At 44.2% G+C, this 18,929-nt stretch overlaps 1 protein-coding gene across 2 annotated transcripts in view; it reads left to right on the forward strand.

Annotated features, from left to right (window-relative positions):
• The first annotated feature begins 4,728 nt into the window (after window positions 1-4,728).
• The window catches only part of LOC126162449 (serine incorporator 1), a 122,476-nt gene continuing 108,275 nt past the window's right edge, over window positions 4,729-18,929 (forward strand). For both annotated transcript variants that reach the window (XM_049918965.1, XM_049918966.1), the window contains exons 1-2: window positions 4,729-4,946; window positions 6,033-6,197. In XM_049918965.1, coding sequence (XP_049774922.1) covers window positions 4,911-4,946; window positions 6,033-6,197 — 201 coding nt within the window. In that variant the 5' untranslated portion in view covers window positions 4,729-4,910. The remainder of the gene's footprint in view (window positions 4,947-6,032; window positions 6,198-18,929) is intronic.

Consider the following 18,929-nt stretch of genomic DNA (forward strand, 5'->3'; position numbering starts at 1 on the left):
CAGATTTCATAGCTATCAAAGCGAACCCCTTGGCTGAAATGTATGATCCCCAATGGATTTGTGATTTAACATTTCTGGTTAACATCACAGCTCATTTAAATGAGTTAAACTACAAACTCCAGGGCAGTTAATTCACGAATTATACAGTCACCTGGCAGCTCTTCAGACTTTCCTACAGTGTCAGCTCTTGAAAATGTTGATCATGTCACTTATGCTGATGAGCTGAAATCGTTATTAGTGTAATTTACAGCAAAGTTTTCTGATTTCAGGAATGCAGATGGCACGTTTGCTATATTTGTGAACCCAATAACACACAACATGTGATGTAGAAAACTTTCAAATGGGTCTTATTGAACGTCAGAAAGACTTGTCTTTAAAATCTAAATTTGAAGGAGTAGGCCTGGTCGAATTTTATAAAACTTATTTTACCGAAGAGAAATATCCGCAACTGAGATCATTTGCAACAAGGAAAATTTGTCATTTTGGAAGCACATATAAGTGTGAACAACTTTTTCTCTCTTATGGAAACAAGTGCAACACACGTACGAGGTTAACAGACGACAATCTGGAAAATACCTTAAGAATCAGTATTGTTGACGAAATCCAGATGTCAATAATCTTGTGTTGAAAATTCAAACTCAGAGGTCACATTAATGTGCTGTTCAATATTTTTTTAAATCAGTAAACCACTGTAAATACAATCATTAAGTGTAACTTTTCAACCTCCCTGATGGCTGATGGCAAAATCTGTGTGTTCATCGTACTGCGCTGAGACAAAGTCGCCATGTCTCACATGGGTTTCTGTACAACCACATGATCTTGAAAAGTTTTATTTTGGAGTACGATCAAGATGCTGAGACAAAGTATGGCTCGAAAATAGATATAAACATCTGAGGATGTGGTTTCGCGTATTATCACAGTCACGGATGATGAAGTTCTACCTTATGCACTGGGCAAGCTGCTGTCAAGTCAGGTGAATTTCCTTTTGGCTGTATAGTCGAGTTTTTGTGTTTCAGTTTCTATGATAATACTTATGTTCTCTTGAAGAGCTTAGGTGTGATTCCAAATATCTTATTTGGAAGCCTGCATATCACAGATGTCTTGGAACTTATGAATTACAGGCACTGCTATCTCATCACATAATTACTGTCTTATTATTGACTGTATGGTCTGCAAAACCTCTGCTGTCTTTGGTGTGAGCAGTTTCGGCCTTTTCGTGCAGTGTAAACATTATACGATCTGTGTGTACTATTAACAATGATACAAATTTCACACGGAAGTCAGGAGGCCCTGACACATTCAATACTATTATCAGTACGTCAATATAATGACCATCTGAGGGTGAGTGTTATGTTATTGTTAATACTAGAAATATAGAAGAACAGTATTGATGCCATCCAAAATATTTTCAGTATTACCAAAATTTATTGAGCCTGTCAGGACATTTATCATCTGTTTGACAAATCGCCATTCTGTTCACTTGTTTACAGTTCTTTCTCATATAATCTTTAGCAACTAATTCTTGTGTGTGTTTGGAGATATTAGAAAACTGAAGCTGTTGAAATTGTGGGTAATTTATAATGAATTAGCTGCAACCAGTTAGTTTTATAGGAATTTATTTGTACATGATGACATTTCAAGATGACTACCATCTCATCTTCACATAAATTTATTTATTAACATGTCATGAGCATAGTTTCTTTACTAACTGTGTTACAGAATTTTTCACTGGAAGTTTTAAGCCAGCTATTGCAAGAGGTCATAGATAAAGACGAGTAAATGAATAAAAACGTGAAGAGTGGGTGAATATAAACTTACATTCAACAATGCTATTTTCGAGTCATAATTTGTTGGGATGACTTGTAGGGAAAGGGGTGTCATTCATATCGGTCCGTTACCCTGTAAACATTAACGTCGCAGACCCATTAGTTTTGACTTTATGTGTTAGGATCACTGCTGTCACATCGTGTGACAATGCGGCCTGCAAGCTGAAATATGTCTGTGAATCCAGCCTGCGACTCACCAAAGGTTACCTGCCCATGGCTGCAGTAAACCATAAACAGCTGCAGGACACAAGAGGCTGAACAACACACATTTAAATATCACATAAAATGCCTATGTACTGTAAATATTTGCACTTTATAATGAGAATAATTTCTCGAAACGTGTCATGTTGAGCATTATAGCGTTATTTAAATCATGAATGACACATCTGCAGGAGTTTGCATGCCTTCTAAAAACATCGATTATGATGACATGTAATTAGGAAATGACATTTGTTAAATGGGTATCTTGTTTTCGAATTTGGAGGACGACTTTTGAAAGGACAAATTGATGTGTTTAGTCACCCATTCTCAAATGATTTCGTAGTTATTTGTGTCCTCGCACTTTACTCATGCAGCTAATTCCGGTGAACATATTGAGCTTTTCTCGTTATGCACAGGTTCACCCACAATAATTTCCATTTCTGCCTCTCTCTCTCTTTTCTTTTTCAGTAATGAGCTTGCTACCAACATTCAATTAAATGCTGTTGTACAGACTATTAACCGTTCAACAACGGTTCCTGAGCAACTATGATCAAAAATTTTACTATAATGAGTCTCCAGTGAAGTAGGTTAGTAAAGAAATTTAACGAGCATCTTGTATAGTGACGTGTCTGTTTTGAATTATCTTCTCCCGATTTCCCGAGCTAAACAGTGGAAATGAACACCCTGTTTTCGCAAAGGATTACGGTAGCTTGACCATAGAGACATCTATCGTGCTGCTCCACATTTTGTAGCCCTACACTATAATCCATAGTTAATACATATGTTCTATGCCCACTTAGTTCACTCCTGGCCTCGGCTCAGCTACGTGACTGACTAGAGATGTATCTTTAGTCGGACTTGGCTAGGCCAGAAATGACATCATGACTCTCGGCCAATGAGGGACGAGACTTTTCTGTACGTAAACACTTTCCGAATCGCAGCTCACACAGTCTAATATAACAGTCGTGACACTCACTGCTGTAAAAGTTGTTACTGTTTGACAGCTGGAGCAACACTAGTGCCTCAAGTGGCGAGAGAGGAGAACATAAGGTGCATCGTAAGCGTAATGTTTGTTTTGCATACCTTCCGCACGTGATATACAAAATATTCGATTTTTTTTTTTTTTTTTGCCTCCAAGGGTTTGTGTAATATCGGAAGACATAGGTTTTTTTAAAAAAAAAAAAAAAGATTCTAAAATAAGCGCAAGTAGGGGTAAAAATCGTGAATGCAGTGGCACGTTACAACACATTCGGGAAGAAACACTTGTGACGTTGGACAGAAATGCAGCTTACCACGTTGATATCAACGGAATATAAACATATAAATTCACATGTCAGAAGCACAGATATGTACCTTTACGTGCAAAAAGGATCGATGCTTCATTTGCTTTCAGTGGGAGAAATATACTGTGAGAATAAATCCCAAGTCCTCAAAGCCAATAACACTGTCAGAAGTGCTGTCATATGTTAAATTTGCCATTAGAGACTTTTCATCGAATTACATATGCGCTTGCTTATCAGTCTCGGAGAAATGTTGTACTTTCTGCTTTAAAGGGTAGCACATATTGTCACTTATCCCACATTTTATTTTTATGCCTTCCACATACCTCTGTAATGTACACACTATTGGAAAACATAAAACATTCTGACCAAACCTATATGCCTGAGTGCTGTAATATAACAAACTTAGCGCAAACAGCTTATTTTCGTCTTTCCATCTTGCAGATAGCATGCTTATCTAGCATAAGTCAAGGGCATCATCTTTTAAACATCAGGATCCTACAGTCTGCAAATTTTGTTTGTCCTTCTTCACTTGATTCTTCTGATACAGGTTCTGTTGCGTCTGTACTCAAAATGATAGGCGCTTTCCTTGTCCCGTAGTTGTTTTGCATGAAGTCTAGTGATCTGCACATTTTGATACTTCAGGCGCTTTTTCTAGACATGAATAACTTCACTTAATTTTACCACTTCATTGTCAAAACAGGGCTGTGTTGACGATTAAGATGGATCTGGCATGGATATATGGAGAGTTGAATTGGCTAATTCTGTGCCATAGGAGTATTTTACAGCTTTAGACGGATTGTCGAACCTTTGTCGCAGCTTCCTCTCATCGCCAGTTGAGATGGTTTATTCGGAATGTCAAACATTGTAGTTACTGCATTCCATACGAGTTTATTATTTTCTGCATACATGAACTGGTCTTGTTCGACATCTAGTGAACAAAACTTAACATTATTTTAAAGGTAAGCAGGGTCTTTCTTCATAAGATTTTATCATCTGTTATGCACTGCCCATTTTCTACTACTAAAATGAAACATTAATAATCAATACACATGTAGTTTTCAAGTGAATCTTGAGGATATAGTTCAGTAACATGATAGTATATACCTTTCAGCGTCCTTAAGAAACCTAAAAAAAGACATGTAGTATCTTCTCCTTGTTGTTTCTGCAATTTATTACGCCACTCTACGCTCCAGTTTGTAAAAACTATTGTACAAAGCAAAATAAAACTACCATTTGCTTTCGCGATCCCTCTGAGCTCAACAGTTTTACTTACTGGCCGCTTGGCGTACTGCTGGTGCAGTAGGCGACGAAGTGGAGGTGAAGTGTCGCGACTGTGGTAGCTAGTCTCTTCCTATAAGCACGTAATGTCTTTGGAAGGTATTCAATATACTCTTTGACTAAAATGTGTTTGTGGGGTATCTTTTTGACAGTGTAGTGTGTCATAATGTGGGATGCGTAGTGGGGGAAATTTTCTGTCACACTCCTAAGGAAGTGCATGAAAATACCATCAGTGTTGAAACATCTCGTTTCTTTACGTGTACTAGTCTAACTACAAGAAAAAGATAATTACTAAAAATCGTAAGAATTAAAGTCCTTCATCATGGGAGCAGTTTTTGGTCTCCTGTCAGTGGGCCAGGTAATAGCTGTTAATTACATAATGCTTTGTGAAAATAAGTTGTCACGTCTTTGTTATTGATATAAGGTGCAAGAGCCCACATCATTGTTATCAACAAATATTGATGAGATTATTTTGAAAGAAAAATTATGTCCTACTAATTTCATGAAGCTTCAGCGTACACCTATGAGCGCATATGTAGAATATGTTTGTAACTGATTAATGAATCCTTTTCATAGCCCTGTGCATTTGAAAATCGACGACAGGCAAACGAGGTAAATAACATCAGAAATCTCCTGCATCACTTAGTTTATTCTGTATGTTTAAGAAGGGGCTGTTATCACGCCGTGAACATACGCAAATATAACATATTCTATTATTTTTTTAAAAATTACAGAGCGTTGTGAGTTTCTATTTTAAATACCATAGTTTTCTTGACGTGGTTTAGGCGTGTGGTGTAAGCAGTTTTTCTTATGATATTTAATGAAGACGAAATGACATTGTAGGCTATATTGAATCATCAATACAACCAAGACATTTGCCGTCATCAGAATAGCAATTATAAACAAAGTATCGAAATGCATTATTCGCCAATAACCCTCCATATCACGGAATGTACTTAACCTCGTAACAGGTTGTTAGCTGTGCAGACTCACAACCGAACTGTCATTTACCATCCAACCTTGATCTCTTGTTAGTCTGGTTGCTTGGTTGATTTGCGGTAGGGAGGTCATCGGTGCCATAGGAATAGGGAAGGATGAAGAAGGAAGCCAGCCGTCCCCTTTCAAGGGAACCATCCCAGCTTTTGTGTGAAACAATTGAGGGAAATCACGGAAAGCCCAAATCGGGATGGATGGACTCGGGTTTGAACCATCGTCCTCCCGAATGGGAGTCCAATGTGCTAACCACTGTGCCACCCTGCTCAGTTTGTTACTCTGTAAAAATTATATAGGAGCTAGATAGATTTTGCCAGTGTCTCTTTGGGCACTGTTGTCACATGCCACAGAATCATTGTCACAGTTCACAGCCATTATAGTACTGCTGAGTTCAAAACATATTTGTGTTTTCTGAGTGGTCCTAATACCCTAAGTGTGATGTCTGTTACAGTTGGCTTGCTGTTGTACAAGTGCAGCCTGTTCCTTATGCTGTGCAGCTTGTCCCTCATGTCGTAACTCAACATCAACGCGCATCATGTATGCCGTTATGTTGTTGTTGGGTACCATAGCTGCATGCATAACGCTCTCTCCAGGTCTACAGAAAGAACTTGAAAAGGTGAGTAGATCAATACTGAATTGTATGTAACTATTGTCTTTTTTTCCTCTGTGATGTGTTCTGGTCTTATTGGCCTGTAACAGTATAGATTTGACTTTATTCTGGTGTGTAACTGGTTTACTACACTAGTCTCTTTAAATCCAGAAGTCTTGAAAAAAGGCCATGACAGTGGCTTGTGTGCAGTGCTTGTACAGTTTCTAAGTTGTAGTGTCTCCCTAAGGTGGTGTTAAAATGGTTTACACACACAATAAGGCAGGTGGTGGAGTGATGTATACTGGTGTGGGGCAGTGCACCATCTGACATTCCATCCATGTGTAACTGTCTGCTTTGGGGTGCTTGTAGAACATTTAGTGGTGATTTTCAGTTAGTTCAGGTAATTTGAAGCTATTTAGCCACTATACTCTTCACTATAGATGGCATAACACAAACATTACAAGCATTAGCTTGACAAACTGACGGTTGTGTGTCCCCGTAAATTTATGTAGCAACAGTCGGAGGCAGAAGCAGTGACCCAATGTGATGCTTCCTCTGGCACTGCCATTTGCCATTCTAGGCAGTGGCTTTAAAGTTTGATGTGGGACAAAGACAAGAGATTTATTTATTTATTTATTTTAAAGTTCCGTGGATTCTCAGAGTGTGTGGCTGTAGGACGTAGAATATTTCAGATTATTACAGTAATATCATCATTCAGATGGTTACAGCCTAAATCATATGTAATCGGATACATGAAAAGTGAGGTCCTGAGTGATCAGATAATTGTAGTAGTAATAGCCACACAAATTAAAAGGCTTATACTCAAATTTATATGTAAAACATTGTCAATAATCAAGTTACCAGTTGCCAAATGCTTGAAATTAAATACAGTTCACAAAGTGTTGCACATAGGCATAACATTCATGTAAAGAATAGAAAGGGCTGTCCAAAAGATAGTTTCAAGTGTTTTCTGAATTTAGTCAGATCTCCAGTGACCAATTTGATATGAACCTAGTTCATTGTGTACCTTTATGCTTCACCAACATGCTCCTTTCTGTACAAAGCTGTGATTTTTATATGTTTATGAAGATCATGGGTACTTGCTGTACAATAATCATGATATGCACTGTTTATTTTGTAAAGTGTATTGTTCTTGTTCACAAAACATGATGGAAAAATGTACCGACCTGGCATGGTGAGGCTTCTCAGCCGTTCAAGAGCATATTGGGGTGGACTCTAATCATAATTCTGATATGCTCTTCTATGCTGTACAGACTTTATTTGCTTGTGACAGGTTTCCTCTGAATATTATCCAAAATCTATCAAGTGACTAGAAATATCCAGGGTCATGCAGCTTTGTTTGTTTCAAAGTAAAGAACAGGTATGAAATTAAGTGAAAACCAAATGCCACGGAATTTTGCCTTGTACATAAGTTGAGGATATGAACTTGTCAGTTAAGGTTATTATTAATATGTAATCTCTGGAATTTCGAAGACTCAGTTCTCAATATTTCTTTCTCATCACATTTTATTTCAGCATGTTCGTGTGATGTGCTGTGTGAAACTGAGTTTCCTTAGTGTTGTTAACATTCTAGGGCAAACCATTTAAACCAAGTCAGTCTAGAGCTTCATTGAATACAGTAGTCGTAGTTTCTCTAGCGTGCAGTATTGTTCTTTATCAGATGTAATGGATGTGTCATTTGTACTTTTTGGCTCATATGCAGGTTATAGATAAAAATGATGAATAGTAAGGGGCCAAGCACGGAGCCATGCAGTACCTCACATTTCACTGTACTCCAGGCAGAGCAGGCAGGTACCACTGCAAAATTATTGAACACTGCCTTCTGTGTTCTGTCATACAGTCATGTCTTGAAGCACATCCTTACATTACTATTTCAGCTATAGCGTTCAGCTTTCCTTAGTAAAATTTTGTGATCTAGAGAGCTGAATGCTTTACATAGAGCTTGTAAGATTCTGACTGGCGATATTTTATTGTTTGTGAGTTTGAGGGGGTGGTTAACAAGAGATGATTGCCTCTTCAGATGAAATAACCATATAGAATGCAAACTGATACCCTCTGCAGGTCTGGGTTTAGAATAGGCCTGAGGTATTCCTGTCTATCGTAAGAGGTGACTAAAAGAAGTCTCACACGTTTCGGACTTTGTGATGGTCCTCTGTAGGATGTAGGATGTGACATCCATTTTTCAAAATTTTCCCAAAGAGGGTGCCAATTGGGGAAGGGTGCCTTACATGGTGCATAGTGTCAATCATGTGCTGAGACCTCTTGCAGCCTTAGTAAACGTGGATCTGCACTTGCGCTCATTCTCCAGCTGTTGGGTGAGGTCACCCTCCTGGGTGTTTTTTCTTCCATCCTCCATGCAGTATCGCTTTCTGCGATCTCGACGATAATGGACTTCTTGGCTCGTTTGCACCTGATATCCAGCACAGTAGCCAGTCCATTGTGGTGGGGCCACCATGTACCCTGTTGGTTGTAGCCCCCAGGCCACACAGGGGTCGTTCTGCTGATGCCTGCACCTTTAACTCCCAACATCTGCCAAGGAGTAGATGCCTGTCATCCTGGGGCATTGGGCCTCTTGGCAATGCCCATCTTGCCAGGTGGCCTTTTCTGCGGCTGGGTGGCAGCTGTAGGGTGGGGCCCTGATCGGAGTGGGTGGCATCAGGGCGGATGACACACTGTGAAGCGTAGTGTGTCATCTCTTGCTGGTGGTCAAACATCAGCAGTCTCTAAGCGGTCAAGGTCTAACTTCAGTGCTAAGAAATAAAACCCCAAATCATCAACCCCCCCCCTCTGGCCAAACCATGGGAGGAATGCCAGACTAAGGATGGCAGTGAAGTTTACTCACCCCGGTACCTTGTATGTACGACGAGAGTTGATGGGGTACCTTTCTTGTCAATGAAACCTCAGTTTTTTGTCGAGAATTTAGAGGACAAGTGTGGGGAGGTGGAGGGTTTGTCCAAAATGCAGTCAGGGTTGGTCTTGATCAAAACAGCATCCTTTGCCCAGTCACGGGCGCTACTCACCTGTGACAAGCTGGGGGTTGTTTCTGTTTCCATTATGCCCCATAAGAGCTTAAATATGGTCCAGTGTATCATATTTCACAGGGACCTTCTTTTGCAGTCTGACAATGAGCTGTGCACCAATTTAGAGTGGTGAAGTGTCCGTTTCGTCTGGTAAGTCCACTGGGGTTAAAGGGATAATCAGGTTGCCACCGGTGCCTTCATCTTGGCCTTAGAGGGTGACACATTACCCGAGAAGGTCAAGGTGATGGTCTACCGCTGTGACATAGAGCCATATATCCCTCCCCCGATGCGGTGTTTTGAGTGCTGGAAGTTCGGCTATATGTCTTCCCACTGTACTTCCAGTGTCACCTGTTGGGACTGTGAACATCCTTCACATCCCAGTACTCGCTGTGCCGTGCCTCCCATAGGTGTCAACTGCGGAGAGCACCATTTGCTGTGCTCGCCAGACTGCAGGATTCTCCAGAAAGAAAGAAAAATAATGGAATAAAAGACCATGGACTGACTGACCTACACTGAGGCTAATAGAAAGTAGGAGAGGATACATCCTCTGCATATGACACCAACCTACGCTGCCACGAAGACAGTGGTTCTACCATCTTCCATTCCGCCACAAGCAGTTGGCTCTGAGCTGTCATGCTCCACACCTGCCCCCTTGATGGTGGGGGGGTGGGGGTGGGGGGGTGGGCACTTCCCTCCCTGTTGCTCCTGCACAACCTACTTAAGGAGCAACACCCCCCCCCCCCCCCCCACACACACCAATGGGAATGTCAGTCCCCACTTCTCAGTCGAAGAAATGTAAGTCTTCTTCAGCTCCTCTCACTAGGAAGGGACCCATTGAGTCACTCCCTTCCAAGGTTCCTGCCAGTGGCAAAGCTGATACCCACCAGTGGCTGAAGCAACCACAGGTAGCTGGGTGTAGGGCTTCATGGTCCTCCTCAGTCCCTGAGACTGGATCAATGAAGCCCTCCCAGCTGGACAAACCTAAGGAGCAGCGAGAGAAACCTAAAAAAAAGAAAAAGAAAAAAAAAACCAAGAACCAAGGCACTGCAGTGGCATCCACACCACCACGACCACCACCACGACCACCACCACGACCACCACCACGACCACCACCACGACCACCACCACGACCACCACCACGACCACCACCACGACCACCACCACCACCACCACCACCTACAAGCTCTTGTGTCTGAGGATGAGGTGGAGATTCTGGCGTCCGCTGAGGACCTAAATCTCGCTGGGCCCTCAGGCACAAAGGATGTCGATTGCACAGGTACTCAACTGGTGGCAGCAGGTGGCCCTCAGGCATAGACGACCTCATTGAGTGTTTCATGCCTTCCCAGTCTCATGATCATGTAATCCTCCAGTGGAATTGTGGTGGTTTTTCCACCACCTGGCTGAGCTGCGGCAACTGTTAAACTTTACACCAGCTTTCTGCATTTCCTTCCAGGAAACTTGGTTCCCACCAATGCGGACCAGTGCCCTCCGCGGCTATAAGGGGTGCTACAGGAATGGCAGTGACTATAATCAAGTGTTGAGTAGAGTTTGCGTCTGTCCTGAACTCAGTATGTAGTGAACCTGTGCCCCCTCAAACCCCTCTTGAAGCTCTGGCTGTCAGGATAAGGACAATGCAGGAAATAACTGTCTGCAATGTATGTCTTCCTCCAGATGGTGCAGTACTCCTGAATGTATTGGCTGCACTGATTGATCATCTCCTTAAACCTTTCCTACTTTGGGAGATATTAACGCTCATAACCCCTTGTGTGGTGGCGCAATGCTTACCGACTGAGGGTGTGCTCCCTGCCGCCGTTGGATAAGCAGCTGCAGCAGCAAGTCGTATACTCCTAGCTCACTCATTTGTTACATAGTTTAATTCTTAATTTCTTTGCATGTTTTTGGTACTTGCATTGTTTAATTCATAAATTTTGGGCATATTATAGTATTTGAGAGTTGTAGCATCGCATTTTAGTACCTGAATAGTGTAAATTCGCGTAGTCGTCTGTCTTCTGTTTTTGTTTTGAACGGCCAGTGTCGGTTGGTCACAGTCAGTGTGCTCCCTGCCGCCGTTGGATAAGCAGCTGCAGCAGCAAGTCGTATACTCCTAGCTCACTCATTTGTTACATAGTTTAATTCTTAATTTCTTTGCGTGTTTTTGGTACTTGCATTGTTTAAATCATAAATTTTGGGCGTATTATAGTATTTGAGAGTTGTAGCATCGCATTTTAGTACCTCAATAGTGTAAAATCGTGTAGTCTCCTTCCGCCACCGAGCAGTGCGTCAGCAGTGCACAAGTGGCAGCATTACTGCATTTACTAGGCAATCTCGTATTTTAATAACCGTTTAAATTTTGTGTCTATTTGTTTGCGTTCTCTGTAGATTAGTTCAGACGTTCATTGCACAACAGTTTTTAGCATGGATAGGGACTGCAACCGCTGTGTTCGGATGCAGGCTGAGTTGGCATCCCTTCGCTCCCAGCTTCAGGCAGTGTTGGCTTCGGTCACACAGCTTGAGGCTGTTGCCAATGGGCATCACTGTGAGGGTCCGGATGGGGTTTGTCGGGGACGGTCAGCTCGTCCCACGCATCCCCCGATCGGGCTACAACTGTGGTTGCCCAGGATACTGCCCGCATTGAGGCTGATCCCTCACCTGTGGTAGAGTGGGAGGTCGTCTCAAGGTGTGGCAGGGGGTGAAAGACATTCCGGAGGGCTGAACGGAAGGCCTCTCCAGTTTGTCTGACGAACCGGTTTCAGGCTCTGTCTCAGGCTGATACTGATCTTCGGCCTGACATGGCTGCTTGTCCTGTTCCAGAGGTTGCCCCTCAGTCCGCAAGATCCGGGCGGTCGCAGAGGGTGGGCTTACTGGTAGTTGGGAGCTCCAACGTCAGGCGCATAATGGGGCCCCTTAGGGATATGGCAGCAAGGGAGGGGAAGAAGACCAAAGTGCACTCCGTGTGCATACCAGGGGGAGTCATTCCAGATGTGGAAAGGGTCCTTCCAGATGCCATGAAGGGTACAGGGTGCACCCATCTGCAGGTGGTCGCTCATGTCGGCACCAATGATGTGTGTCGCTATGGATCAGAGGAAATCCTCTCTGGCTTCCGGCGGCTATCTGATTTGGTGAAGACTGCCAGTCTCGCTAGCGGGATGAAAGCAGAGCTCACCATCTGCAGCATCGTCGACAGGACTGACTGCGGACCTTTGGTACAGAGCCGAGTGGAGGGTCTGAATCAGAGGCTGAGACGGTTCTGCGACCGTGTGGGCTGCAAATTTCTCGACTTGCGCCATAGGGTGGTGGGGTTTCGGGTTCCGCTGGATAGGTCAGGAGTCCACTACACGCAACAAGCGGCTACACGGGTAGCAGAGGTTGTGTGGCGTGGGCTGGGCGGTTTTTTAGGTTAGATGGCCTCGGGCAAGTCCAGAAAGGGCAACAGCCTCAAAGGGTGCAGGGCAAAGTCAGGACATGCGGGGACCAAGCAGCAGTCGGTATTGTAATTGTAAACTGTCGAAGCTGCGTTGGTAAAGTACCGGAACTTCAAGCGCTGATAGAAAGCACTGAAGCTGAAATCGTTATAGGTACAGAAAGCTGGCTGAAGCCAGAGATAAATTCTGCCGAAATTTTTACAAAGGTACAGACGGTGTTTGGAAAGGATAGATTGCATGCAACCGGTGGTGGAGTGTTCATCGCTGTTAGTAGTAGTTTATCCTGTAGTGAAGTAGAAGTGGATAGTTCCTGTGAATTATTATGGGTGGAGGTTACACTCAACAACCGAGCTAGGTTAATAATTGGCTCCTTTTACCGACCCCCCGACTCAGCAGCATTAGTGGCAGAACAACTGAGAGAAAATTTGGAATACATTTCACATAAATTTTCTCAGCATGTTATAGTCTTAGGTGGGGATTTCAATTTACCAGATATAGACTGGGACATTCAGATGTTTAGGACGGGTGGTAGGGACAGAGCATCGAGTGACATTATGCTGAGTGCACTATCTGAAAATTACCTCGAGCAATTAAACAGAGAACCGACTCGTGGAGATAACATCTTGGACCTACTGATAACAAACAGACCCGAACTTTTCGACTCTGTATGTGCAGAACAGGGAATCAGTGATCATAAGGCCGTTGCAGCATCCCTGAATATGGAAGTTAATAGGAATATAAAAAAAGGGCGGAAGGTTTATCTGTTTAGCAAGAGTAATAGAAGGCAGATTTCAGACTACGTAACAGATCAAAACGAAAATTTCTGTTCTGACACTGACAGTGTTGAGTGTTTATAGGAAAAGTTCAGGGCAATGTAAAATGCATTTTAGACAGGTACCTACTGAGTAAAACTGTGAGGGACGGGAAAAACCCACCATGGTACAACAACAAAGTTAGGAAACTACTGCGAAAGCAAAGAGAGCTCCACTGCAAGTTTAAATGCAGCCAAAACCTCTCAGACAAACAGAAGCTAAACGATGTCAAAGTTAGCCTAAGGAGGGCTATGCATGAAGCGTTCAGTGAATTCGAAAGTAAAATTCTATGTACCGACTTGACAGAAAATCCTAGGAAGTTCTGGTCTTACGTTAAATCAGTAAGTGGATTGAAACAGCATATCCAGACACTCCGGTATGATGATGGCATTGAAACAGAGGATGACAAGCGTAAAGCTGAAATACTAAACACCTTTTTCCAAAGCTGTTTCACAGAGGAAGACCGCACTGCAGTTCCTTCTCTAAATCCTCGCACAAACGAAAAAATGGCTGACATCGAAATAAGTGTCCAAGGAATAGAAAAGCAACTGGAATCACTCAACAGAGGAAAGTCCACTGGACCTGACGGGATACCAATTCGATTCTACACAGAGTACGCGAAAGAACTTGCCCCCCTTCTAACAGCCGTGTACCGTAAGTCTCTAGAGGAACGGAAGGTTCCAAATGATTGGAAAAGAGCACAGGTAGTCCCAGTCTTCAAGAAGGGTCGTCGAGCAGATGCGCAAAACTATAGACCTATATCTCTGACGTCGATCTGTTATAGAATTTTAGAACATGTTTTTTGCTCGAATATCATGTCGGTTTTGGAAACTCAGAATCTGCTATGTAGGAATCAACATGGATTCCGGAAACAGCGATCGTGTGAGACCCAACTCGCTTTATTTGTTCATGAGACCCAGAAAATATTAGATACAGGCTCCCAGGTAGATGCTATTTTTCTTGACTTCCGGAAGGGGTTCGATACAGTTCCGCACTGTCGCCTGATAAACAAAGTAAGAGCCTACGGAATATCAGACCAGCTGTGTGGCTGGATTGAAGAGTTTTTAGCAAACAGAACACAGCATGTTGTTATCAACGGAGAGACGTCTACAGACGTTAAAGTAACCTCTGGTGTGCCACAGGGGAGTGTTATGGGACCATTGCTTTTCACAATATATATAAATGACCTAGTAGATAGTGTCGGAAGTTCCATGCGGCTTTTCGCAGATGATGCTGTAGTATACAGAGAAGTTGCAGCATTAGAAAATTGTAGCAAAATGCAGGAAGATCTGCAGCGGATAGGCACTTGGTGCAGGGAGTGGCAACTGACCCTTAACATAGACAAATGTAATGTATTGCGAATACATAGAAAGAAGGATCCTTTATTGTATGATTATATGATAGCGGAACAAACACTGGTAGCAGTTACTTCTGTAAAATATCTGGGAGTATGCGTGCGGAACGATTTGAAGTGGAATGATCATATAAAATTAATTGTTGGTAAGGCGGGTACCAGGTTGAGATTCATTGGGAGAGTCCTTAGAAAATGTAGTCCATCAACAAAGGAGGTGGCTTACAAAACACTCGTTCGACCTATACTTGAGTATTGCTCATCAGTGTGGGATCCGTACCAGATCAGGTTGACGGAGGAGATAGAGAAGATTCAAAGAAGAGCGGCGCGTTTCGTCACAGGGTTATTTGGTAACCGTGATAGCATTACGGAGATGTTTAACAAACTCAAGTGGCAGACTCTGCAAGAGAGGCGCTCTGCATCGCGGTGTAGCTTGCTCGCCAGGTTTCGAGAGGGTGCGTTTCTGGATGAGGTATCGAATATATTGCTTCCCCCTACTTATACCTCCCGAGGAGATCACGAATGTAAAATTAGAGAGATTAGAGCGCGCACAGAGGCCTTCAGACAGTCGTTCTTCCCGCGAACCATACGCGACTGGAACAGGAAAGGGAGGTAATGACAGTGGCACGTAAAGTGCCCTCCGCCACACACCGTTGGGTGGCTTGCGGAGTATAAATGTAGATGTAGATGTAGATGTAGAGGTCGAAAATTTACTGTCGCAACTCGACCTCTGCCTCTTAAGTACAGGTGCCACCACACATTTCAATGTGGAACATTGCACATATTCAGCCATTGATATCTCGGTTTGCAGTCCTGGCCTTCTCCCATCTATCCACTGGAGAGCACATGACGACCTGTATGGTAGTGATCAGTTCCCCACCTTCCTGTTACTCCCCTGGCATCATGCTCACAGATGCCTACCCAGATGGGCTTTAAGGCAGACTGGGAAGCCTTCATCTATGCTGTCACTGCTGAATCTCCCCCACGTGGTGCCATCAATGTTGTCATTGAGCAGGTCACTACAGTGATCGTTTCTGCAGTGGAAAACACGATCCCTCATTCTTTGTGGTGCCCCCAGTGAAAGACAGTCCCTCGGTGGTCACTGGAAGTCACTGAAGAAATTAGAGCATCAGCGCACTCTACAGCAACATGGCATTAACATCAATGGTGTGTTATCTACCGACGCAATCGTGATTGCCGAGCACTTAGCTGAGCACTATGTGCGGGCCTCTGCATTGGAGAACTACGCCCCCCCACCCCCCCAAATCCTTTTGCTCTCTCAAACGGCGGATGGAAAGGAAATTTCTCTCATTCACTACACACCACAATGAACCCTATAATGTCCCGTTTACAGAGTGGAAGCTCCTCAGCGCATTTGCACGTTTCCCCGACACAGCTCCTGAGCCGGTTCAGATCCACAGTCAGATGATTAAACGTCTCTTGTCTGCCTACAAGTGACATCTTCTTGTAATCTTCAACCGGATCTGGTGTGATGGCGTCTTTCCATCGCAGTGGTGGGAGAGCACCGTCATTCTGGTGCTCAATCACAGTCAAAACCCACTTGATGTGGATAGCTACCAGCCCATCAGCTTCACCAACTTTTATTGTAAGGTGCTGGAATGTATAGTGTGTCGGCAGTTTGGTTGGGTCATGGAGTCACGTGGCCTACTGGCTCCATGTCAGGGCGGCATCTGCCAGGGTCGCTCTACTGCTGATAATCTTGGGTCCATCAAGTCTGCCATCCCAACAGCCTTTTCCAGATGCGAACATCTGGTTGCTGTCTTTTTTCACTTACGTAAAGCATACGACATGACGTGGTGACATCATATCCTTGCCACATTGAATGAGTGGGGTATCCGGGCCTGCTTCCAAATTTTTTTCCAAAACCCCCTGCTGCTCTTTACATTCCATGTCCAAGTCAGTGTCTGACATAGTTCCCCCTGTATTCAGGAGAATGGCATTATGCAGGTCTCCATATTGGGTGTGTCTATTTTTAGTGGCTATTATTGGTCTAGCAGTGGCTGTAGGGCTGACGCTCTCACCTTCTCTGTATGGGATACCTTCTGCATTTCTTACTACTTCATCAGTACTGGTGCTGCTCAGCGGCGCCTACAGGTAGCCATTCACAAGGCGCAGTCATGGGCTGTAACCCAAGGTTTACCAGTTTTCAACCACAGTCGTGTGTCATGCATTTCTGTTGGCGTCACACTGTTCATCCAGAACCAGAATTCACTGTAGTGGAGACATATTGATTCTTAGGACTGGTTTTCGACTTCAGATTGACTTGGCTACCTCACCTTCGTCAGCTTAAGCGGAAGTGCTTGTGGCATCTCAATGCCCTCCGCTGCCTGAGCAACACCAACTGGGGGTGCAGATCGCTCTACGCTGCTGCAGCTCTACAGAGCCATTGTTCAATCCTGCCTTGACTATGAGAGTCTGGTTTACAGTTCGGCGGCGCCCTCAGCATTGCGTTTACACAACCCAGTGCACCACGGCCTTTGCCTATCGATGGGAGCTTTTAGAATGAGTCTGGTGACAGGTGTCCTGGTGGAGGCTGGAGTCACTCCATTAAAGGTTAGGCATACACAACTGCTTGCCACTTAAGTTGCACACATTCGTAGTTCTCCTGCGCATCCGAATTAGCGTCTCCTTTTCCCAACTACGGCGGTTCATCTCCCGCATCGGCGGCCCAGGTCAGGGCTTAAGATTGCGATTCGTGTCTGGTCCCTTCTCTCTGAACTGGAGTCCTTCCACTTATCACCTCTCCTCGAGGTCCATTCACGTACACCTCATGGTGTACACCTAGGCCGCAGATTCTTCTGGACCTTTATCATGGCCCTAAGGACTGCATTAACCCTGCGGCTCTCCGCTATCACTTCCTCTCGATTCTCAACAAGTACCGGAGCCATGAAGTTGTTTACACCGACAGCTCGATGGGTGATGGTCATGTAGGCTTTGCGTATGCTCGTGGAGGGAGCTGGCAGCCGTATCTAGTGCTCATCCCCTGGGGAGTGATGTCTCCTGTGTACTGACTTGAGCAGCCTACAAGCTATTGACAAGTGCTACCCTTGTCATCCTTTGGTAGTCACCATCCAGGAGTCCATCTATACCCTGGCATGGTCCCATCTTTCAGCAATGTTGTGTGGACACCAGGACACGTCGAAATCCCAGGCAACGAACTTGCTGACAGGCTGGCCAAGGCCAAATAGGCTCCGCGGAAACTGCTTCTGGTGATGGGCATCTCTGAAACTTACTTGTATTTTGTCTTACATGGCAGGGTTTTTTGGCTTTGGGAGATGGAATGGCAGGACAGTACACACAACAAACTGTGGTCCTCTCGCAGGGAGTCTGTTGCCCTCTGCCAGCTCCACGTTGGCCATATGTGGCTAACGCATGATTACCTCCCCCGTCGTGACGACCCACCTCGGTGTCGCTGTGGCTTACAAATGGTGGTCGTCCACCTCTTTCTGGACTGCCCACTTTTAGCTGCGCTGCAGCGGACTTTTAACTTCCCCTCCTCCCTACCTTCGGTGTTGGGCGACAATGCCTCAACAGCAGCTTTAGTTTTAAGTTTTATTCATGAGGGTGGGTTCTATCATTTGATTTAAGTTTTACCGCATGTCCTTTGTCCCTCTGTGTCCTCCAACCTAGTGCTTTTAGGGTGGAGGTTTTAATGTGTTGCAGAGTGGCTGGCTTCTCCTTTATATTCTCATGGTCAGCCAGCCATGGTAATCTGCTCTCTTGTATTGATCTCTTCATGTTTCTTGTGTCTCTGTGATTTTCTTGTCAGAGTTTGTCCATTTTAGTGTTTGTTGCCGTTCTGTCATTCTTGTGGTTTTCTACTTTCTCCAGCTGGGTTTTGTATGTCTCGATTATTTTACTCCCACCATTGTGGAATTATTTTAATTGGGATGAGGGACCAATGACCTAGCAGTTTGGTCTCTTCCTCCCCCCCTCCCACCCCACCCTCTTTTAAACCAACTGACCAACCCCCTGTCCCCCATGTAAGATTGGGCGAGATTCAGCTTGACACCCCACCCGATCCCCACCACCTTCCCCCCCCCCCCTCCCTCCTCCCAAGCACCTCACATAATTAATGGGTGGACTCCCCTCCCAACTTGTTCCTGCTGAGA

The sequence above is a fragment of the Schistocerca cancellata genome, chromosome 2 (genome assembly GCF_023864275.1).
Source record: "Schistocerca cancellata isolate TAMUIC-IGC-003103 chromosome 2, iqSchCanc2.1, whole genome shotgun sequence".
Taxonomy (NCBI): Eukaryota; Metazoa; Arthropoda; class Insecta; order Orthoptera; family Acrididae; genus Schistocerca; species Schistocerca cancellata.